Source organism: Chrysochloris asiatica, unplaced genomic scaffold (genome assembly GCF_000296735.1).
Source record: "Chrysochloris asiatica unplaced genomic scaffold, ChrAsi1.0 scaffold00042, whole genome shotgun sequence".
Classification (NCBI taxonomy): Eukaryota; Metazoa; Chordata; class Mammalia; order Afrosoricida; family Chrysochloridae; genus Chrysochloris; species Chrysochloris asiatica.
In genome coordinates this window covers 5701836-5726654 of record NW_006408560.1, presented here as the reverse complement: position 1 = coordinate 5726654, position 24819 = coordinate 5701836, and the positions used below count along the sequence as shown (strand labels likewise).

General features: G+C 39.7%; 1 protein-coding gene across 1 annotated transcript in view; it reads left to right on the top strand.

Annotated features, from left to right (window-relative positions):
• Nucleotides 1-19680, top strand: part of LIX1L (Lix1 homolog (mouse)-like) — a 30206-nt gene extending 10526 nt beyond the window's left edge. The window contains exons 2-6 of the mRNA XM_006861336.1: nucleotides 7885-8048; nucleotides 12229-12369; nucleotides 17535-17630; nucleotides 18694-18771; nucleotides 19134-19680. Coding sequence (XP_006861398.1) covers nucleotides 7885-8048; nucleotides 12229-12369; nucleotides 17535-17630; nucleotides 18694-18771; nucleotides 19134-19376 — 722 coding nt within the window. The 3' untranslated portion in view covers nucleotides 19377-19680. The remainder of the gene's footprint in view (nucleotides 1-7884; nucleotides 8049-12228; nucleotides 12370-17534; nucleotides 17631-18693; nucleotides 18772-19133) is intronic.
• Nucleotides 19681-24819: the final 5139 nt, after the last annotated feature.

The following is a 24819-nucleotide window of genomic DNA, read 5'->3' as shown; positions in this document are numbered from 1 at the left end:
TGCATTTAATAAAACATAACCAGATATTAAGATGAAAAACAATTTGCCATTAACTGCCAAGTGGCTAGATCTGTTACACTCGGGCCTATAGGGCCTCGAACCTCTGACCAGGGTTACATGGTCTGCAACACCAAGGCTGTAAATTTTACAAGAGCAGAAAGCCTCATCTTTCGCCCAAGGAGTGGCTGGTGGCTTTGAACTGCTGACCTTTTGGTTAGCAGTCCAACTAACCCACGGTGCTACCAGGGCACCTTTCAAGTACTGTGAAAGAATGATATTTTTCTACCTTGAACTGCACTGCAAATTATATTGTAATTGTATGTTAATGTGTCTATCTTCTCATTGGATAATATAGTCTTGTTGTTACTGTTAAGTGGCATGGAGTCGATTCCAACTCATAGTGACCCTGCATAGGGTTTCCAAGGAATAACTGGTAGATTTGAACTGTTAACCTTGCAGTTAGCAGTCCAGTGCTTATCCTACAGCACCATACCAGGACCCTACTATGCACATCTGTATGGGAACAGAAAGACTCATCTTCCTCCCATGGAGTAGCTAGTGGACTCAAACTTAGCAGCCCAATAAGTACTATGCCACCAGGGCTCACACACATAGTGAGTACTTAATAAATATTTGTTGAAAGAAATATGATATAAATATGCAGATGATAAAAGTCATGTAGAATATTTGGGCAATTCAGTAGTACCTTCAAAAACTTGACGTGTTGTCAGATAAATGTTAACCAACCTCCCTATGCTCCATAATAATGTGAATTAAGGTCGGCCAGCCTATTCTTGTCATCTAGATGTGATCAAGGAGAATCTTTTCACTTTCATATTTAGTATCTACCCATACACCCCCACCACAAAATTATGTGTATTATTTCTTTCTTTCTTAAACATTTTATTGTGGTTTGGGTGGAAGTTTACAGAGCAAATTAGTTTCCCATTCAACAATTTATAAATATTTTGCTTCATGACATGAGATGCAAGTATCTCAATGTAACCACATTCTTCCCACTTTTTTCCTGGATTCACCATTTCCATTCACCCATCTCTCTTTCCCCTTCCTGTCTTGTGAATTTTATTTTTGGGCAAATCCTGCCCTTTGGGTCTCCTATGGCTGATTATTCAGAGAAAATCATCCCTCTTAGGTGTTATGGCTCACTTTATTGGTCTGTTTTTGGCTGAAAAGTAATCTTCTGGAGTAGGTTCAGTTCCAGGTTTGAAAGATGTGTAAGGCTATAGTTTCAGGGGTTCCACCAGTCTCTACCAGATCAGTAAGTGTGGTCTTTTTTATGAGTTTGAATTGTATTCTACATTTTTCTTCCATTCTGTCCAGGACTTTCTATTGTGATCCCAGTCAGAGGGTTCAGTTGTGGTAGCTGGGCACTCTCTAGTTCCTCTGGTCTCAGGGTCATGGAGATTGAGGCTCATGTGATCCATTAGTTCTTTTGTTCATTATTTCCATGTATCTTTCGTTTTCTTCACTTTTCTTTTCTCTGGACTAGAAGAGACTAATAGTTGTATCTTAGATGACCGTACATAAGACCACTCACAAGCTTTTAAGACCTCAGTTGCTACTCGCTGAAACAGGATGTAAAACATTGTCTCTATGGACTATGTTAATGCCAATTGGCCTAGATGTCCCCTGAGACTACAGTCCTAAAACCTCAAGTCCAGTAATTCAGTCCCTCAAGGTGTTTGGTAAAATTGGACTTGTTCTTTGTGCTATAAATGTTCACTGTATATAATTTCAGGAGTGAATTGCTTAATAAGAAAAGTAAGCATGGGCTTACTTATACTTACTATTTTGTAGTGAACAATTTCACATATTTTTTTCACTGCATTATTCACTTCACAGTAGTAAGTAAGTGTAAGTACTTACCTTGTTTATTGGGTACTGTCAGGGATTCTAAATTTGAAAATTACAATCCCTGTCATTGATTGTAAATTTGAAGAGGCTTTGATTCTGTAGAAAGGTGCAGTGGGGTTGGGAGAGAGATAGATGCCAGATATACCTAGAAGCAGAACCTTTGATTTGGTGAAGAAATTTGAAATTGTTAAGTAAGCATAAATAAACTAGTGCTTACCTTGCTTATTGGATAATCTGACACTCTGTAGTTTCAGATGCTGTTTTAATGATTTTAGTCTGTTGGATATATGATCTGTATCTCTTGTTCCACTTAGATGGCTATCTAATATTTGATCTTTTAAGGATAAAAAACAAAATTAGTCTCTTTTTAAATTGTTCAACATCATGGTACAAGGAGTTAAATATTCTTCAACATCTTTCTTTTCCCTCTCAGTCCAGCACCTGTCAATGACTTGTGAAAAGTAAGTACTGTATAGCTGTCAGATGTGTATGCTCAGTCATTTAAACCCTCCTGTCTCACTGTTCTCTAACCATCCTATGTAAACCATTTTATCAATGGTTTCTCACTACTATTATCGGACAAATCCTGTGGCATCCTTGCTAGTACACAGAAATACTCAAAAGCATACACATACAATTTTATTTGGAACTCTAACGGGCTTGTAGATCCACATGAAGTTCAACCGTAGACTGGATCTTAGACCTTAGGTTGAGATTCCTAGTGTGGCACTGTAGGATTAAGCACTAGACTGCAAGGTTGGTTTGAACCACCAGCTCGGCAGTTCAAACTCATCAGTCACTCCTTGGAAACCCTATACAGGGTCACTGTGAGTTGGAACAGACTCAAAGGCACAGAACAACAACAACAACAACAATAGCAGGTATGGAGAATCTTTTTTTCTGCCAAGGGTCATTTGGATATTTATAACATCACTTAATACAAATTTATGTTTCTATGAAAAAGCGCTTTCTACTCCCGTAAAGATTTAAATCCTTGGAAACCCTGTACAGGGTTGCTATGGGTCGGAACCAGCTCGATGGCACTTAACAACAACGTGAAAAAGCTCCTAGATTTATTGAATTTTGAGTCCCATCTGCAGTTGCCTTGGCAGGGCCAGATCAGATGATTTTGAGGGTTTATATGACCCATGGGCTGGACATTCCCCACCCCTGCTCTATAGGCAAGAACATTGGTATCAGGATATATACTTATGCCCTAGCTCTGCTACAGCTGTGTGACCTCAAGCAAGTCCTTAGCCTGAGTTGTACTAGTTGATTCCTAAAGTCCTTTCCAGCTCTAAATATGAATGAGTCCTAGTGCAGATCACAACTAATTGTCTTTTTTCCTAATAACATTGTCCAATTTTCCATTTCATTTAATAGTTCTGAAGTGACATTTCCCATTTCCTTTTGCTTTGAATAATCATTACAAAATGATTTCCACACTCTGTGTCAAGAGAGATTTAACTGAACAAAGAATGGTTATATGCTTTTTAAATAGGACCTTCCCTATTATAGAAGGAGCCCTGGTAGCTCTGTAGGAAAAGCACTGGACTGCTAACCACAAAGTCAGCAGTTCAAACCCACCAGATGAAGCTTTCTGCTCTTGTAAAGATTTACAGCCTCAGAAACCCAGTATAGGGTTACTGTGAGTCGGAACTGACTCAATGGGAGTGGGTGGATTCCCTATTATAGTGATTTCTTCCCCTCTTTTTTGTTTTTCTTCTTTCCTCCCTTTTTATTCCAGTAGTCTCCCAGTTGTTTGCATGTCAAGAGAGCTGTCACCCAGTGCATTGTGCAAAATTGTCTCAAAAAAGGAGCTGGGGCTGAAAAAATCTCAGTGGAAAGAACAAAGATGGCGAAGCTTTCTGGGTAGCCGTGACCTTTTAAGAATCCCTGCCAAAACTAAGGGTGGGAAAGAGAGTTTCCTTTTCATGCTGGCTTTGAATGGAAGAATGAACATTTTTTAAGTCAGTTAAGTATAGAGTGTTAGAAAACAGCTTCTTCTGCTCTTCAAACTCTGGCTAGTATACAGGGTGCTTAACTTCAGTTGCAGACCAAGTGAGATAACTTTAATGACTAGATTTTGAACACCTTGTTGGCAGGGAATATGTATTACTCACATTTACATCCATAGTGCTTAGCAGCAGGAGTCCTGGTGGTGCAGTAGTTAAGCACCTAACTGAAAGACTGACCTTTGGAACTTACAGCCACTCCTCACTCTGTAGGAAGAAAATACAGCACTCTGCTTTTGTAAAGATTGTTCTTAGTGCTATCAGGTCAGTTCTAACTCATAGTGGCCTTGTATAAAGTTTATGAGACTGTAAATCTTTCCAGAATCAGAAAGTCTCATCTTTTTTCCTATGAAGCAGCTGGTGGGCTCAAACCACCAACCTTGTGACTCTAAATCTAGTCTTTATTCTACAGAGACACCACGCTCTGTAAAGATAATAGCCTCGGAAACTCTTTTGGGCAATTCACCTCTGATCTATAGGGTCTGTGAGTCAGAATCAACATGTCAAAATGATGGCAGTAGGTTTGGGTGTTTGGGGAATGCTTAGTGAAGAGCCATGTACCTATTAAGTGCTCACATTTTTGCTTGATGTGTGTGTCAACCATGTAAATGTGCTGCTCTGACCTCCTGCTGTAGGAAGCATAACTGAGTGACAGCCCCAGCTGCTACCCAACTGGGGTCCATCACCACATTTGCACAGACGCCATGCTTTTGAGGCTGCTCCCAGCCAATAACTGAACACAGTGGGATTAATAAGGCAGGCCGGTTCTGGTGAAATATGGGACTCCTTTGGCTCAAGGGTTTCCTACTGGCCTGCCCACCCCTTCTTTGGAATTGCACTGCAGTCCGAGACTCTCTTAACCAATCCGCCTCCTTATCCCCTCTTTTTCCAGAGGTGTCAGACCTTCATCTTAGTCTGAAGGCTCTCCCCAACTTCTCCTACTCCCTCCCCAGTAAGGAAGTCTCTTGCATATCTATCCCATCTTGGTGTTGTCTTAGCAGACCTGAACTAATACAATATGAAAGAATGAATAAATGAATCTTTGTTGTTACTTTTTAAAAAAACCTGAGGGTTTGGTGGTTAAGGGCTCAGCTATTAACTGAAAGGTCAGCAGTGTAAACCCACCAGCTGTTCTGTGGAAGAAAAATGTGACAGACTGCTTATATTAAGATTTTCAGCCTTGGAAGCCCTATGGGGCGGTTCTACTCCAGCTTAGAGGGTCACTATTAGTCAAAATCGACTCAACAGCAATAGATTTGTTGTAATTATGTATAGGAGAGTAGTCATGTTGCAAAATATTGGAGAATGTGTGTGATAATTTATTTTATGAGACTTTAGTTAAAGACATTTGAAATGTTTAGAACCCAAGGTGATCCTTTCCAAAGGTAAATCAGTCTCATCTGTCCTTCTGTTTAAAATCCTTCCTTGGCTTCCCACCCCTCTTGGGATAAAACCAACATTCTTTAAGTCCTACAAGGCCTTACATGGTCAGGTCCCTGCCTCGTTTTGCAACCTTCATCTTGCATTATACTTCCCCTCACTCACTCTTCTAGCCACACTGGTCTTCTTTTCATCCCTTTATTCACTGTTATGGATTGAATTGTGTGTTCTAGAAATGTGCTGCAAATCTCATCCTTTATCCTGTAATAATCATTTCCTTTGGGAATGGGTTGTTTTTGTTATATTAATGTGACAGGATTAGTATAGGGTGTACCTATACTATAAAAGAGATTAAACAAGCAAGTGAAGGAAACAGATATGGGGTGAGACAGATACCAAGACACATGAAGATCTCCAAGGAACTAGGAAGCAAAAGGTGAAGATACAAGGATCTCCCTCCAGAACCAACAGCAATGCTGTGAATTTGGACTTGTAACCTCCTACACTGGAGTCCTGGTGTAGTGCTATATAGTATAAGCACTGGACTGCTAACCACATGGTCATCAGTTCAAACCCACCAGCTGCTCCTCACAAACAGGGTCACTGTGAGTCAAAAGTGACTCAATGATACATAACAACAACAAAAAGCTGTAAGAAGATAAATTGCTGTTTGATAAAGCCTCCCTCCTACTTACGGTATTTCTGTTATAGCAGCACTCGATAACTAAGACACTCACCATGTTCCTTTCTGCCACAGAACCCTTGCACATGCTGTCCTTCTTCTGCTCAGAGCACTATTCTCTCTCTTTGTGTTATGCTATCCTACTTATCCTTCATATTTGAGCTTAAACATCACTTTCTCGGAGTTACTTTCTTTGGCCTTTGCTTCCTGTGGGTTAATGCACTGGACTGCAAAGTTGGTTTGAGCTGCAAGGTAGGTGTTTCAAGCTCACCAGCGGCTCCTAGGAAACCATATTCACGGTTACTATGGGTCGGAATCGGCTCGATGGCATTTAACAACAGCAACAACAACTATTCCTCCATAGCACTTGCCACAGTTATAGTTTTGTTTGTTTGACATTATTAACATCTCTCGTCCTCTTTAGATTGTAAGCTATATAAGGGAAGGAATCATGTGTAGTCTAGCATAGAGTAGGTGCTCAATATATATTTGTGAAATGATTCAGCCCAAGTATTATGAGATGGGAAGAAGTGTTCTGGAATACAGTATCAGGTCTAGAGTTTGATTTTTCCCTGCTTATAACTAATAGGTTAGCTGGGTTTTGTCCTATGGATACTGGCAGAAGTCATAAGACTTCTGGATCAGAGACAAAGAACTTTATTACACATAGTAAAGCAAGTAACATGAGCACCATGCTTGTTTGTGTTGGTTCCCCTGGTCTTCCAAGTCCATTGTGGAGGATTCAGATAGCTGCTTCCTCATGCTATGGGTTGCATTCCAGGAGAGGTACACTGAGCTTGGGGAATCCATTATTGTCTAACAAGCAGAGAGAGTTACAACTTGCTGCAAACACAACTGTTAAGATATGGTCCAGGTAAAGAGAAGTCAGGGTCTTGTATTCTTGTCATACTCAGAAAGATATGAAGGGACAAAAGAGAACAATGGAGGAATGTCTCCCAACAAACTTTTCTTCCAAATCTCATTTCTACCCAGTATAGAAGCTTCAGAAGAGAAGCTCTCTCTCATAGTTATGCAAGTAGTGAACTGGATGAAAAAGGAATGTGCCATGGTTTTACTTATGGGGATCATAGGCTGGAGAATGACTAGTAGAGTCTTAGTTCTTTGAGAGGAATGATTGCATAATGGTTAAGAACATTGATTTTGGAACCAAGACTGCCTGTGTTTGAATTCTAGTTCTATATTCTGACTTTTATAACCACTCTATGCCTAAATTCTCTCATCTGTAAAATGGGAATAATATAATTAAGTAGGTAAAGCACTGATGGGAATATGTGCTCACTAAATGCTCGTACTTTGAACCGTAAGGTTGGCAGTTCAAAATGACCAGCCACTCCTTACACACCCTATGTTGTTGTTGAGTGCCATCAAGTTGGTTCTGACCCATAGCAACCCTGTATAGGGTTTCCAATGAGCAGCTGGTGAACTTGAACTGCCAACCTTGCAGTTCAAACCGATTTTGCAGTCTAGAGTCCACCAGGCTACACCAGGACTCTCAGAAACCCTATACAGAGGCACTATGAGTCAGAACCAACTTGGTGGCACTTAACAACAACAATTATTCTCAGCCTGCTGACTTATTGTAGGATAATCTTCTTGCATTTCATCAGTCAATGACAGTGGTCTGCTGACCTTGGAAACTCTATCTCCAATATTTAAATTATTTTCCTTTGGTGTTTAGGACTAATCCAAATGAGAATTAAAGAAGTATGAGAAAAGGTTAGGTATCCTCTGGTCATCTCTTCCTATACAGATGAATTTACTCACATTCTTAAGTTTATTAACGTAAAAGCTTTTAAGTAGTAATAATAGGGAGCCAGGAATGGACTCTTAATGGAGGCATAGGTACTTACTGAAGCACAGTACCATTTGGAGGTGTTTGCCTTGCTCACCTTACTGTTTTTCTTTTTGTAGTGAATGTGGTGGAGGCGCTTCAAGAATTCTGGCAGATGAAGCAGTCCCGTGGGGCTGATTTGAAGAATGGGGCTCTAGTGGTTTATGAGATGGTACCTTCCAACAGCCCTCCATATGTCTGCTATGTCACTCTGCCTGGGGGAAGTTGCTTTGGGAGTTTCCAGGTAAGAGTTGCCAGGCAGCAATAGTAAAGATAAATGCTTAGGTGCTAATAATGATTTTCTCCATTATTTGATCATTACATTTTTTGTCTGAAATCAAATATTTGATGACCTGACCAATTCTGGGCAAATTATTTGGCAAGCATCTGAGGTTCATCTGACCACAAAAGAACCTCAGTAGCATGCTTTTCTTTGAGGCTATAAATACTCAAACCCATTTTGAATCTGTGTAGTTACACCTTTTACTATACCTTTTGTTCCATATATCTCAGACCACTAACTTTAACTCCTATTCGGAGCTAGCTTCTATTATTGCTTTCCAACTTCCTGCCATCTCCTTCTGAGGATTTAGAATAATGTTTATTACCCCTAGTCAGTTGCTAAAGAAAGCGATGTATGAGTTCTCTAAGATATCAAAGGAGAGAGGGACTATGTATGGTGAAAAGATATAGTACTCATCTAAAAGTTAGGAAATGCACTGGCTAGGCATTGAACCCAGATCTCTCCCGTGGGAGGTGAGAATTCTACCATTGAACCACCAATGCCTTCTTAGAAGAATTGATGCTTTTGAGTTATGGTGTTGGGGGAGAATATTGAAAGTACCATGGGTTCCCAAAAGAACAACAGATTTGTGTTGGAGGAAGTGCAGTCATAGTGCTCCTTGGAGGCCAGGATGGCCAAACTTCGTCTCTCATACTTCGGACATATTGTCAGAAGGGACCAGTTACTGGAGAAGGATATCATGTTTAGTAAAGTGGAGGGTCAGAGAAAAAGAGGAAGACCCCCAACGAGATGGATTGGCCAAGTGGCAGCATTGATGGACTCAAGCATGGCACAGCAGTGAAGTTGGCCCAGGATAGGACAGTGTTTCGTTCAGCTGTGCATACGGTCGCTATGAGTCGGTACCAATTCAATGGCACCTAACAACAACAACAAAAGTTGGGACCTCGAAATTCTTATTCCCTTGACTGCCAGCTGGGTAATTAAGGTAACTTCTGTGGGACTCAGTTTCCCACCTATAACGTGAAATAGGTAGACCAGATTATTCCGAAAGTATTTTTTAGTGTTAAATTCCTACTGTTCTATGAAAGACCTGTAATATATGACAATGAAAAAGTAATTGTTCTTATGTGATAAAAAAATTTGACTAGTATGGATATGATCATCAAAGGTGAATTTTGCACATTCAACATTCTGAATTGTCAACCGAGGGTCTGAACAGGAATTTAAAGAAGAAAACAGACACCTTTGTTCCGTTTTCCATATGGTTTGTGGAACCAACCCTTAGGTAAGATTAGATCCATTACTATGTACTTCCTTGGTACTATGAACTATCATATCATGTATAACATCATATTGTAATTGATTGTCTCTCTTAGTAGAGTATGTGCCATAGAGGCAGAGAGCATGCCTGTCTTTCTGTCAAGTCCCTACCACCCAACTCTGTGCCCAGTACATTGTTGTTGTTAAGTGCCATGGAGTTGGTTTCAGCTCATAGTGACCCTATATAGAGTTTCCAAGGATACTGGTGGGTTTGAACCGCCAACCCTTTCATTAGCAGGGTTCCCTAGGCACCATAATGTTGTTGTTAGTGTCGTCGAGTGGGTTCCAACTCATAGTAACCCTGTATAGGGTTTCCAAGAGTGGTGGTGGGTTTGACCCGCCGACCCTGCAGTTCAAATTGACCTTGTGGTCCAGTGTGTTATCCTACAGCGCCACACCAGAACTTCACCAAAATGCTATGTTGTTGTTCTTCAATGCCGTCAACTTAGTTTCAACCCATCATGACCCTATCTAGGGTTTCAAAGGAACAGCTGGTAAGCTTGAACCACTGACCTTGTGGCCCAAACTAGCTTTGCAGTCCAGCATATTAAACTACAGTGCTACACCAGGACTCTACCTGAGCTCTGTGTGGTTGTTGTTAAGTGCCGTGGAGTTGATTCTGACCCATAGCAACCCTGTATTGGGTTTCCAAGGATCAGCTGGTGTGTTTGAACCACGAACCTTGCAATTCAAATGACTTTGCAGTCTGATGCATTAGCCCACAGTGCCACACCAGGACTCTATATAGTAGGCATTTAATATATGTGTTTGTATAAATGAACCCCACTGCAGCTCAGTTCCTTCTCAAACAAAAATATTTCTAAGAAAGTTTCATTTTAAATTACAGGACTAATTTTTTCCCTCAGAATCCCAGCCATTTCAGAGAAGTAAATAGAATATATGTCAGAATGATTAATGTCTATGTTTTCTCTTCTTGTAGAATTAAGTTCTTTCCTTCCTTTTCTCACCTCTTTACAACATTGAATAAGGGTTTGAAAACTTTATGGTGATGCCCATAACTAGATCATGATAGTAATTTGATTTCTGTTTTCTGAAAGAGTAGAATTATCTATTTTAGCCTCTTTTAGCTTACACCTTTTATATCCATGTTGGCAGGTAACATTTCTCCCTGTGGTATTCTTCACAAATGACTTTTTCAAAAAATAGTACTATTATAGTAGCAGTAGGCCAGTGACTATAGAGAGAAGTACAAACAGAACTTGAAGCAGCAAGAATACTTAGGGTTAGTTAATGTACCAAGCTCCATATGCTCCTGTCTCCGAGAGAGTTGTCAGCTAAAGGAAACTGAGAATTATTATTGATAGTAAGAATGATGAACTAGTAAACATATCCCAGATTACTTCTTTAAACTGTAAAATCACTTTCTTCCTTTTCTTCAATCCTAATCATAATGACAAAGGACACAGAAGCCTTTGAGGCAGCCAGAAGATGAATTATAAAGGACAATTATGGTACCAGGAGTCCTAGTGTGGCGCTATAGGATAAGCACTGGACCCCACAATGTCAGTTTGCATCACAAGGTCGGCGGTTCAAATCCACTAGCCACTTTTTGGAAACCCTATACAGGGTCACTATGAGTCAGAACCTGCTTGATGGCACTAACAACAATAACATTATGGTACCTAGTAGGGAATCCTGGTGTGGTGCTGTAGAATAAGCACTGGACTGCTAACTGTATGGCCAGCCATTGAAACCTACTGGCTACTCCTCCGAAACCCTACTTGATGGCACTTAACAATGTAACAACAACAACAGGGATCTACCGTTGATTGATTTTAAACTTACAAAATCAGACTTGTTCTTTGATCCCTGTGTTGAATACAATCTAAAACAACTGATTTTTCACTTTTTCTTTCTTTCCATGGTTCAACTTTCCTTTCCCTAGCCACTCCTTTTCTCCTCACTTCCACTTGAAAATATAAATGACTATAAATTCCTTCTTCAGACTGTATACCTGTTCAGGGATAGCTTCTTTGGCTTACTATATTACTGGGGAAATGCCTGCTTACAACTAAAAGTGAAGTCTAAGAATCCCAAATTAGAAGGCTTTGCGGAAGCAGCCTCAACACAGCTTTGTTCTAATTTCGAGTCCTTTTTAGTTATTATTAAGTACCATCCAGTTGGTTGCAACTCAGAGTGACCCTATGTAGGGTTTCTAAGAGCTGCTGGTGGTTTGAACTGTCAACCTTGATGTTATCAGTCCAGTGTTTATCCTATAGAGCCACACTAGGGCTCATTTGGGTCCTCTGTTGGTGTTAAGTGTCATCGAGTCGATTCTAACTAATAGCTACCCTCTATGAGGTTTCTAAGACTGTAAATCTCTACAGGAACAGAAAGCTTCATCTTTCTCCCACAGAACCACTGTTAGTTTCGAACTCTTGACCTTGAGGTTAGCAGCCCGACTTGTAACCACTATACTACCAGAGCTCCTTAATGAGTACACTAGAAGGATCCCAAACCACCTTGCCTGTCCACAGAACAAGAGAACAAGATACAGATTTCTAACAGGGCGGCTAGAATCTAGCTTTTGAGTAATTAATTCTGTTGACAGTTTAAACCGGTGTATTCATCATGTCTGTTGATTATATGCTGACTTCAGCAGTCGTCCTTATTCTGCATTCAATTTGGTGTGGGCTATAGCAGTCTCCAGTTCTTTAATGACTTCAGGATGTTGAATCAAAATTGTGTTTCCACATACCCCAGCCATTTTCTAATAAAACCTTTGAAGAGTGTATTGAACATGAGTCCAAAGTATTTTCTGTCCCGAGTGTTCTCTTCTTGACGTTCCTTTCTCCATCAGACATGCACACCTATTTTCTTTTCTCTCTCCCCTGCCCAGTTTTGCCCCACAAAAGCTGAGGCCCGGCGAAGTGCTGCAAAGATTGCACTAATGAACTCTGTGTTCAATGAACATCCTTCCCGGAGAATCACTGATGAGTTCATTGAGAAGAGTGTCTCTGAGGCCCTGGCATCTTTCAATGTAAGTTATTGGAGTTGGAGGGCAGAAGAGTGGGGGATGGGAGAGCTGGCTGGTTGAGAAGTCTTATAAATGACTGGGGAACGGAGCATGAATTCTTCGCCTTCCTGCCTCTGTTCTTCCTATTTATTCTTACCACTCTTTTGTGTTTCATGTACCATGTATCTGTTTTGTTGCTTTCATTGTATGTCTTTGGTATCTAGAAACCTTTCATTGAAGATTTATGAAATTCTAGTGATATTCCAAAACTTTGAGCTTGAATTTTGCTTTTCCCAATTTTGGTTTAAAATTTCGTCTCTTCTTCCTTCAGTGTTCCTTTTTTTAATGCCTCTTTTCTTTTCACACTAGTCTCTTGCCTCTATTACATTATCTTATTAATAAAGAGCCCCTTTATCATGAGTGACTTATTTTCTTTCCTTTTTAGGATAAGGAGGATAATGTATTTGCTCTCTAAAAATATCTGGTTTTTTTTCAAGTGATGATGATAATAATAATCATATGTAATCTCAGTTGAATATTTACCTTGTGCTAGGTACTATTTTAGATGTATTTTATCTCATTTGATCGTAACTACAATCCTATGAATATTATTATTACCTCTGTTTTATAGATGAGAAAATTTAAAACACAGAAGTGAAGTAATTTACCTAACGTGACAAAGTTAGTAAGCGGTAGAACCAAGACTAGAACATGGACTGCTAGAAAATATACCTTTTCTAGCATTGGCATCTTATAAGTTAATTTGCCTTTTCCCCTTCCCCACAAATTCATTGATAGTGTGATCAAATCAATTTTCTATTTTTTTTTCCTTTGCTTTTAGTTAAGATGTAGCTGTTGTTATTATTAGGTATCATCAAGTTGATTTTGACTCATAGCGACCCCATATGACAGTAGAAGTGCCCATAGGCTTTTCTAGTCTGCAGTCTTTAAGGCAGCCGACTACCAGATCTTTCGCCCATGGAACCAACGGGTGGGTTGGAACCACCAACCTTCAGTAACAGCTGAGCACTTAACCATTGAGAAAGATGTAACTACATATACTAAATTTTGTTATGTTTTGTGAATTAGTCATTAAGTGTTTAAAATTATAGCTTTACTTTACTGCTACCTAAAATCCATCTGTTTATCTTTTTTAATATTAACCAACCAAAAAACAAGCCAAACCAAACCCACTGTCATCTAGTCGATTCCCACGGATAGCAACTGTGTTTCTGAGGCTATGAATCTTTACAGGAACAGAAAGTCTCATCTTTCTCCTGCAGAACAGTTGGTAGGTTTGAACTGCTGACCTTGTGGTTAGTAGTCCAGTGCTTATTTGCAGCACCACCAGAGATCCTATATTAACCAAAGGCAATTAAAATTAGGACAGTGATACATTTACTACTCTTACATTACCTAATGTATTATAAAATGAAACATTACTTTGGATTATGGAAAACAGGATATATGATGGTTACAAGCATAGACTCTGAATTGTTCTGAAACTTTGGTTCAATTCACCATGTGACTTTAAGGAAGTTATTTAATGTAAATCTTAGTTTTCTCATCTAGAAAATATGATAAAAATCATGCTTGTCACATAAGGTTATTATGATAATAAAAAGAGATCATGCATTTAAGTATTCAGTGCATGTTATCTGTTTAAATGCCTTTGAATGCAAATAATAGAAAATCTCACTTCAAACTGATGTAATGAAATAAACAAAGGAAGGAATTTGTTATCTAATATACAGGAAGTCCAGAAGTAGGGCAGATTTCACAGCTGGTTGATATTCCATAGACCAAGGATGTTTTAACTACCTGGTGCTGCCGTAACAGACAATGCCACAATCGGTGACTTTAAAGCACAGGAATTGATTTCTAACAGTTCAGGAGGCTAGAAGTCCAAATTCAGGGTTTGGCTAGGGGAAAATAGGGTCCTTCCTTATCATTGGCCACTGGAGCTCTTTGGCAGTCTTTGTATTCCTTGGCATTTCTTAGTGTTATTATTACCTTGGAGATGGGTACTGTGTGGAACTGGCTGGAAAGAAGAACAACTTCTCAGAAAGCAGGAGGAAGAATCTAGGTACTGTTGTTCCCACTGGTCTCCTAGCCTTGTACAGTTCAGTGCTAAAAGGGTCATCAATAAATTAGAGATACTTTTGTTTTAGAAGTTCCATTCAGTCCCAGGATCTGGAATTATTCCCAATAACATTACAACCAGAATGAAAAAACATCACCTAATGGCACCACATCACATTTGGTACCAGACTGATTTGGACTGTGTAACTAGACATCAGGTCCAGTACAACATGTACCCAGATTTTATGCAATTGAAGCTTTTATATCACATTCCTTTTGCAAGATTTTACTGTAGTAATTAGTCCTCAAACAGCCTTATAAAGCATGTCTGTGACTGTTTCCATTTTACAGATGAGGAGACTGAGAAACAGAGAGGTTAAATGATATCATCCATCAAGGCCAAATGACTACTTCATGCTCTTACCTTCTGTTGTTATTGTTGTTAGGTGCTGTCGAGCCAATTTCTGACTCATAGTGACCCTACGCACAACAAAACGAAAAATTATCCCGTCCTAAGCCATCCTCATAATTGTTGTCACATTTTTAGCCTGTTGCTGCTGCCATTGTGTCAGTCTATCTTCTTGGGGGTCTTTCTCTTTTTCACTGACTCTCCACTTTACCAAGCCTGATGTCCTTCTCCAAGGATGAGCCCCTCCTCATACGTCCAATGCATGTTAGAAGAATTCTTGTCATTCGGCTTCTAAGGTGTATTCTGGCTGTGCTTCTTCAACAACACATATGTTTATTCTTCTCGCAGTCCATGATACTTTTAATATTCTTCCCCAACACCATAATTCAAATGCTTCCTTATTCACTGTCCAACTTTCACATGCCTGTTAGGTGATTGAAAATACCATGGCTCCTTACTGCTCAAACTGATATCTTAATTCCTGAACACTTTAGAGAGGTCTTGTGTAGCAGATTTGCCTAATACAGAATGTCATTGGATTTCTCGACTGATGTTTCCATGAGTGTTGATTGTGGATCCAAGCGAAATGAAGGGTTTGACAACTGCAGTCTTTTTCCATTTATCATGATGTTATTTATTGGCTCAGTTGTGAGGGTGTTTGTTCTCGTTACATTGAGGTGCAGTCCATACTGAAAGCTATACATTTTGCTCTTCAGCAGTAAATATTTTAAGTCTTCTTCACTTCCAGTAAGCAAGGTTGTATCATCTGCATATTGCAGATAGTTAATGAGTCTTCTTCCTTCAATCCTGACACTACATTCTTCTTCGTATAATCCAGTTTCTCAGATTATTTGCTCAGCATACAGACTGAATAAATTTGGTGAAAGAATACAAAACATGGTGCACCTTTCCTGATTTTCAACCATTCGGTATCCCCTTGTTCTGTTTGAACTGCTTCTTGGTGTAGGTACAGGTTCTTCATGAGCACAATTAAGTGTTCTGGAATACCCATTTGTCACAATATTATCCATAGTTTGTCATGATCCACATAGTTGAAAGTCTTTGCATAGTCAAAGTACAGGTAAACATCTTGCTGCTGTTCTCTGCTTTCAGCTAAGATCCCTCTGACATCAACAATGATATTCCTAGTTCCATGTCCTCTTCTGAATTTGGCTTGAATTTCTGGCAGTTCCGTCTTGATGAATTGTTGCATTTGTTTGTGAATTACCTTCAGTACAGTTTTACTTGCATGTTATATTAATGATGATTCCATCTATGTGTTTTCACACAACTTGTTGGGTCAGGTAACCAGTAGAAGACATACTAGGCAAATGTCCAGAAGGTCAAGCTGCTACACAGAATTGCCCATGCTTCAGTCTTACACTGTTCCCCTTTAAAATGCATTTACCAATTTATTCTCTAGGCTAGTCCAATTCTATATGCCAAATGTACCTATACCATTTTTTATCTTTAAAGTTTTTATTGTGAATTGAGTTAAGATTTTCAGACCAGACCATCACTTTTACATTCAACAAATTATATATTTCATTTATGTGATTGCAATCCCTTCCATATACCATCAGTTAGCAGTATTTACGTATACTCTTTAATTCTTGCTCTCCTCGTGTCTTCCCCTACCTTCATCTTTCTTCTGTCAGCCTCTCTCTAGTGGCTAGAGAACAGACACAAGTTAAGTTGAGTGATGGGGAAGGCAATATATTCTTTTGGCTAAATCAGGCCTCTTCTCTGTGCCTCAGTATTTGTAAATTGGAGTAAATCAGATTAACCTTTATCTGCTACTCCAGTTAAGTGTGTGATAGTCTTGGAGCCCTCAAGGTCTGAGCTAGTGAGCACTTGAAATGTGGCTAGCACTAACTGAAATGTGCTCTAAGTATAAAATAGACACCTGGTGTAAAAGACTTAGTATAAAAAAACAAAAAGTAAAACACCTCACTTTTTTTATATACAGATGAATACAGTTAAAATAATATATTGATTACATTGGGTTAAATAGAATATACTATTAAAACTAATCTTACCAATCTCCACTGAGTAGTATCCAATCTGTCTGGGCAGGGCTAATGAAAGGACATGGGGATAGGACTCTTGTGGTACAAGTGAATAATTGCTATCAGGACTGACCGTGAGGGTTGGAAATGTAAAGGTAGATGTTTTGTAGCAAAAGGAGGGGAGTGGTTGATTTTGCAGTCCAGTAGCGGAGGTCCCTAGGCCCATCAAGGGAGAAGAGCGGGAGTGAGGGACCCTACCCAGAGAAGCAGTGATGCCAGAGATAGAGGCAGAGAGGATGATGTGGAGAGATGGAGTGGCTGGGGACTCTAGACTCAGAGAGTGAGAGGGGCTATGTGTTGACGACTGTGCTGACCAGTGAACGAATGAGAAGCAGGCTTGCAGGGTGTACCCTTTGGTTATTTGATGATGCATGGAGGGGGATTGTAGTCATGGCAATGAAATGATACACGATAGGATGAATGTTCTCCTATGGAAGTGATCACATAATTCACAATAAAAACTTAAAAAGAAAAAAATCATTTTACCTATTTATTTGTACTTGAATGTGGCTACTACAAAACTTAAAATTATATGCGGCTTGTATCATATTTTGACTAGACATCACTGCTCTAGGTAATAAAAGTCCTGACTAATAGCCTATTTGTCCTTTTCTTTCCTCTCTTACCAGGGCAACAGGGAGGAGGCTGACAACCCAAATACAGGCATTGGTGCCTTTCGATTCATGTTGGAATCCAACAAGGGCAAGTCAATGTTGGAGTTCCAGGTACTGTTCTGCCTACTTCCCTGGCTCTAATAACCTTCTCAGGCTGCTACCATAGCCTACACTCTTTTCTCTACGTAAGCCATCCTTCCCATCCCCTTAGCTCCTTGTTTATCTTAGATGGGTAACCTCACAGACCATGACATTTTTACAATTGCTTGCAAAAAGGACTTTATAATCAATAAAATGCTATATAAGTGCATTTTTAAACAAAAGTATTTACTTTGTGCATTAGTTCTCCCTGAGAATGGATCTCATTGGAACAATAAACCAACTCCTCCTTAAAAATTTCTGTCTGGAAAACTTTGCATTCCATCTCATTTTCACTACATGACATGTTTCAAATATAAATAGCATTCTATCTAAGCAAGCTGTCTTTGCTCAACAATAGGTGCCTTCTGATTTTAAAGAGGATGTTAAAAAAACAAGAACAGGTAGTCTCCATAGTTCCTCTGTTTTGAAATTAAAGTCTGGTATTCCCTGGTAGCATAGTGGATTACACACTGAGTGCTGTTAACCACAAGGTCAGCAGTCCAGGCTCACCAGGCACTCCCCAGAAGAAAGGCGAGGCTTTCTACTCCTGTAAAGATTCACAGCCTCAGAAACCCTATGTTGTTAAGTGCTGTCAAGTCAGTTCTTATTCATAGCGACCATGTATAGGGTTTCTGAGGAGCCACTGGTGAGTTTGAGCCACCAACCTTGTGGTTCAAACCAACCTTGTGGTTGAGTGCTTATTCTACAGCACCACATCAGGACCCTATACAGGGTCATTATAAGTCAGAACCAATTTGAAGGCACACCACCACTAACTTTTCCCATCAGAGAAATGGTTAATGCCTCCTACTAATCCCTAATTCACTAAAATTCAACAGGGACATGAGGGCAAGAAAGTTGCATTCAAATATTTTTGAAAATATAAGTATGTTCCTTCTCCTGAGGGCATATCAGAATTGGTAATGAAAAATGCTTTTACAAATATGCTTTGTAAAAGGCTCCCCAGATAATTTTCATGCCTCCTCCCACTTTAAAGGCACTGCCCTGGCACTTTTATATCTTCTTCCTCCAGGAGCTAATGACAGTTTTTCAACTGCTGCACTGGAATGGCAGCCTTAAGGCCATGAGGGAAAGACAGTGCTCTCGGCAGGTAAGATTTCATGGGTGAGGCGGGTCTGACTGAGAGGACTATTTTGAGTTGACTGTTGTATTAGAAATATTCAGGCCTGTGGCTACCAGGTTATGACTATTAGGAACCTTATTTAAACAAGTACCTTTTTCACTCCTATAATCTTTCCTACCCAAATCTTCACTCTGTTTTGTTTTTGGTTTTTTTTTGGCCTGCCTTGTTTCTCCCACTGGGAAGTTCCCCATAAGAATCAAGTTAGAGGCCTTTGGTGCTGATTTCAGTTGGATTCTAAGGCTAAGAGTTCTTAGTCCAGTTGATCAATGTGATATGAATCTGTACCTTGCCAATGACCTTCACTTCCCTTCCCCCCACCCCCCAACCAGGAGGTGTTGGCGCATTATTCACATCGAGCCCTGGATGATGATATTCGCCACCAAATGGCATTGGACTGGGTGAGCCGGGAGCAGAGTGTGCCGGGGGCACTGTCTAGAGAGCTGGCCTCCACTGAACGAGAGCTGGATGAAGCCCGGCTGGCAGGCAAGGAGCTGCGCTTCCACAAGGAGAAGAAAGACATTCTCATGCTGGCTGCTGGGCAGTTGGGCAATATGCATTCCTCCAACTGCTAGGCATCTACATGTGCACCCTATCCTCTCCTGGCCCTTTTTTATATGTCTCCTTTCTAAGACTTAAGATCATTTCTGTACATACTTTCTCAATTTTATACTTTCAGATATAGATTTATATATATATATATGTATGTATATGTATAAATTCCACACCTGGATTCCTATTTGCTAAGAGCTTCCATTTATTATTTCCAACCTTTGGATGTAGTTTCATTTGAAACACCCCAATTCCAAGGATGTCTTTAGAGTACTGCTGGCTCTCACACTGTCACACTAACTCTGTGTAGCCACTTCAGTAGCACAACGTAACTGACTGCTCATGTCTCCATCTTTTAAAAGGACAGGTAGCCTAAATAAGGACTCCGTGTCCCACCCTCACCCTGATTCTTGCTTTCTCTTTGATTCATTCAGGGTATGAGTGTGAAGCCTTTGGTTTTGGTTTATTTTGCTAGACCTGATTGGGGAGAGCTTGATGGCTCTGTAGGATGAGCACTGAACTAGGAACCACAAGGTCAACTGTTCAAGCCCACCAGCTGCTTGCTTGGAGAAAGCTGAGACTTTCTGCTCTCACAGAGATGTACAGCCTCGGAAACCCTATATAGGGTTGCTATGAGTCAGAACTGAACTCTATGGTACTTAACAACAAAGATCTCCTTGGCTTGGCACTAAGTTGCTTCTCCAGTAAATTAGATCTTTCCCAAACCTAAACTCCACCTCTACCACTGTATCGGCCTACTCCTCCCCTGCCTCTAAATGCTACTTTTTTTTTTTAGGCTTCATTACTATTGAGGCTTGCCTTATCTGGTTTCTTGTTTTTAAATTACCCCTGAGAAACTGCCCAGGAACACGTGGAATATAAACACAATTCATGAGACTTTACCAGCTAGGTTGCTTCTAGGGCCTATCTATACCATATCAGTCCTCTAGGTTTCCAAGTACACTCCACACTACAGAGGGAATCAGGGTTAAAGTTACTTACCTTGAAATATTCCCTTTTCAATCTTCTCTGCTGCTGGCTCACTGAGCTTTAATCAAGCCCTGTGTTTAGATCTTCTGTGTCCTCCCATGTTACTCTTCAGAAACATGATCTGTCCTATGTTCCTTTCACTCCCACCAAGTTGCTGCTATTCACCATCCTGGGTGTATGTACCTTAGATTCTCATTTATTTTCAATGTTTTACTCTTCCTCCACATTATTAGAGCATGAGTTGATCAGGAAAATTCATTGAGACTTGGTATTATAGAATTTTCTATTGGAACCTTGGGAGACTGCAGGAGGGGAAAGAGGATCAATGATCTGACTAGCTAGTTGTGTTTTAATACTGTGATGTTCCCCAACCTCGCTTCTGGGAAATTCTCCTTCTAGTGAATATTTTGGGATTTTTCTCTTAAGATATATTTTCTCCTTGTTTCTATGATCTCTTTTATACTGTGTTGCCCAGTGCATTTTCTAAATTGACCTTGGGAGGTTTAATGCTCCTGCAATTGGACTTTCCATTTACCAATTATACATTTACTTTTAGAAATCGATAATGAGATAGGTCACAGTATGCTCTTTGGGATCAGATATGGGCAAGATAAAAGGCAGGTTTCTTGCTGTTGAAATCCTCTTGGTGATCAGAACCCAGGATCAGATGTAAAGGAAGCCAGCTATGGTTATATTAGTACTTGAAAGGGGGTTTCGTAAATTCTTCAAACTCCATCTCTCTGAATCACATGTAAAGTTGGAGTACAGACTCCAGATCTGCATAAATTTTAGGTGTGTCTATTTTATTTTTATTGCTATTCATAATTCAGAAGTCATAAGCCCTCCAGTTTCTCCTATGCTCCTTTCTCTGAGAAAAAGTGTTAAGGGGTCTGAATTGTGGGAAGAATTTTTCCTTGGACTTACCATTTTTCTCAAATACCAACCATTAAGATCCCAAAGAACTTAAGAAAAATTGTTCTCTGATCTGTTCATTTGGTGTTAAAGGTTTTTCTTATCTTTTTAGTATTTTCTATGCCTTTTCTATGTATAACTTTATACAATTAAAAATAGAATTTTGTCTAGTGAGCCAAATTGACTCTTTCTTGAAACCTCTAATGTATCAGAAGAGTTCCAAAATAAATGACCCTGTCTTTTACAAATATATTAAAAAGTAATTTCTTAGTAGTTGTTTTAGATGATAGAAATAAGATTGTATGTACTGCTAGGAAAACAGAGCTTGCCTAGCCCCTCCTCCTTTTTCTAAATGTAAGTAGCCGTGGATCTTTGTCCAATAGCTCTACCCACGCCCATTGGCAGTCTCACCTACGTGAAGGTTTCAACTCCAATGTACACACTGTTCTAAAATCAGTTTCTTCTATGCTAACCTGTTTTGAGATTTTTATCTTTATTTCCACCTACTGGACATTACCATATGAATGTGCCACAAGAACTCGAAATTCACACATCCAAAATAAAACTCATCTTATCCACACTTGCTCCTCTTAGGGCCCCAAAAACTTTTACTAGAATCGTTGTTGTTGTTAGGTGCATCGAGTTGGTACTGACTCATAGGGACCCTTTGCACAACAGAACAAAACACTGCCCAGTCCTGGGCCAACCTCACAATTGTTGCCACGCTCGAGCCCATTGATGCTGCCACTTTGCCAATCCATCTTGTTGGGGGTCTTCCTTTTTTCTCTGACCTTCCACCTTACCAAACATGATATCCTTCTCCAGCCACTGGTCCCTCCTGACAATATGCCCGAAGTATTAGCTACTTAATTATCTAAACTAGAAAATTCATATTCACCTCACCTTCCTTACTGCCATCCAATCACTGTACCTCCTATAGTTCATGTCCTTATAATCTCTGAGCTGGACCATTGTAATTATTTACTAACAGAGTTCTGCCTCCATTCTTAACTCCTTCCATATTACCCTGTTTGCTGTCTAAAACACATGTAACTATGCCACTTCCTCACTTAGTTACCTTCACATTCAACAGTGTTTTCTAGTTTATATGTGAACCTTTGGTTATCTGAGATGATTTTAGATGGTACATGAACAAGCATTTAAAAATTTTAATAAGTCTGCTTTTATTTGAAGTTGTAGTAGAAAATTAGTGCTTTTCATTTATGGTAGTGATATTAAATTTTTCTTTTAATGTAAATTTATGTTTAAAAAGTCAGTCTAAGGAACAAAGTATAAAAATAGTAATAAAATAAAAGACTATGCACATATTAAAGATCATGAATATTTGAAGTCTAAAATTTCTTGCCTACAGGATAAACTCCAAAATCCTTAGCATGACATACATTTTGACCCTAAACTGTGTTTCCAGCTTTATTCCCCAGTCACCCAACATCAGGTGTACAGAATATCTTGCCATTTTGATAGTCATCCATTCAACAAACATTTACCAAGTATCTACTATGAGCTAGCACTTAACTAATCTTTGGGGAAATAATTGTAATTTATGAGGCTTACATTCTAAAGGGGAAAACATTAAACCAGTTTAAAAGTAAACACAGTAAATAAAGATTCTAAGTTCTGAGATGGAAATAAATAGGTTGAAGAACAGGAAAGCAGAGGACTCCTTCAGGAGTGACAGTGGTAATGGGACCTAAAGAATGAGGATGACCCGGCATGGCAAAAACCAGCAAAAGAGCATCCGGAACAGAAAGTGCAAAGGCCCCGGGAGGAGAAAGATCATGCAAATCATAATTGAGGGGAAATGTAGCAAGAGCTCAACAGGTGAGAGGAATAATGCTAGTGGGAAAAGAAGATGGAGACATAGGCAGAGCAGGCTGTAATCATTTGAATTTTATTCTAAATGCCACACAAAGTCAAGGGAAGAGTTAGTAGATATGTAAGCAATTGATTTTGTAAAAGAAAGCTCTGCCTACTGCGGAAAGTAGGTTAGGGTCCCACAGTTTCAATATGAGTCTTGGTGTGGTGCTGTAGGATCAGCACTGGGCTAGGAACCATAAGGTCAGAAGTTCAAACCCACCAGCCCTATACAGGATTGCTATGAGTCAGAACCCACTCAATGGCTCTTAACAATAACAAATTTCAATATGGACTCCTGGTGTGGCACTGTAGATCAGCACTGGAATGTAAACCACAAGGTCAGCAGTTTAAACCCACCAAGCTGTTCCTTGAACACCCTATACAGGGTTGCTTTGAGTCAGAGCAGACTGGAGGCACTTAACTGTTAACTAAAATTTCAATATAAATGAGCCCTGGTGGTACCATTGGTTAGGCATTGGGTTGCTAACCACAAGGTCAATGGTTCAAGCCTACCAGCCACTCCTCTGGAGTAAAATGAGGCTTTCTGCTCCCATAAAGATTTATAGTCTTGGAAATCTATATAGGGTTGTTCTCAGAATTGACTTGATGGCAGTTGGTTTGGGGGTTTAGTTTCAATATAACTGCTTTGTCTGGAAAACTAAGTCCAGTTAAAATGCAAAACCCTTTCTTAAGCTAATCTTAACTGAGTCCTATTCTTTGTACCGTCTTAACACTGCCTCTGATAGCACGGATCACTTTTATAATAGACATGATTGTTGCTAATACAAGTGTCCTTGTTTTGCCAGTACCTCATCTAATATCAGAGACAAAATAAGCATTCATAATGGTTTGATTGAAGAGTCCTGGTGTGGCGCTGTGGGCTAATGCTTCAGACTTCAAAGTCATTTGAGCTGCAAGATAGGTGGTCCAAGCTCACCAGCTGCTCCTTGGAAACCCTATACAGGATGGCTATGGTCAGAATTAACAGCACTTAACAACAACAATGGCTTGATTAATAAATTAAGTGAACCTGCAGTTTACTAATTTACACTGCAATTACTGAATTTCAGTACAGGTTTTGCCTCAACTCAGACATGAAATATCTTCACCATTCCCAAAGAAAGCAAAAGATCCTATTTTGTTTAAGGCCATGACTCCCCCTCAGAAGTGGTAAGGAGTTTGGGAGGCGTTTAACTGTAAACACACTTTGATGCCTGTGACATGAAGGTTTTATGTCAACTTGACTGTGCCAAGATTTTCAGTGGTCTAGCAGTTAAGACGTAAGCCCCTATGATGAGATCTAATAAAATGTAATCACTTCCATGGTGACATCTGTGAGCAGCCAGCCAATTGAAAGGAAGTTTCCTGCTTCCAATATATTAGACACACAGGCAAAGTTTGCTGGGGTTTACTGAGTCTGGATCCTCCATCTGGTTTGTCATCTGCCCTCTGATTCTTTGGATTTGAATCAACAGTCTGCCCTATTGCCTGATGATTCTGGGAGTCAACAGCCTTCTGTTTGACCTGCCAATCTGGAAGTCATCAGCCCCAACATCTACATGAATCAAGAGAAGCCTCCAGCCTGACATCTGACTCATGGACTTGCAACTTGCCTAACTCTACAACTGTTTTAATCATTTCCTTGATATAAACCTCTCTCTGTATAAGGAAGGAGCTCTGGTAGCA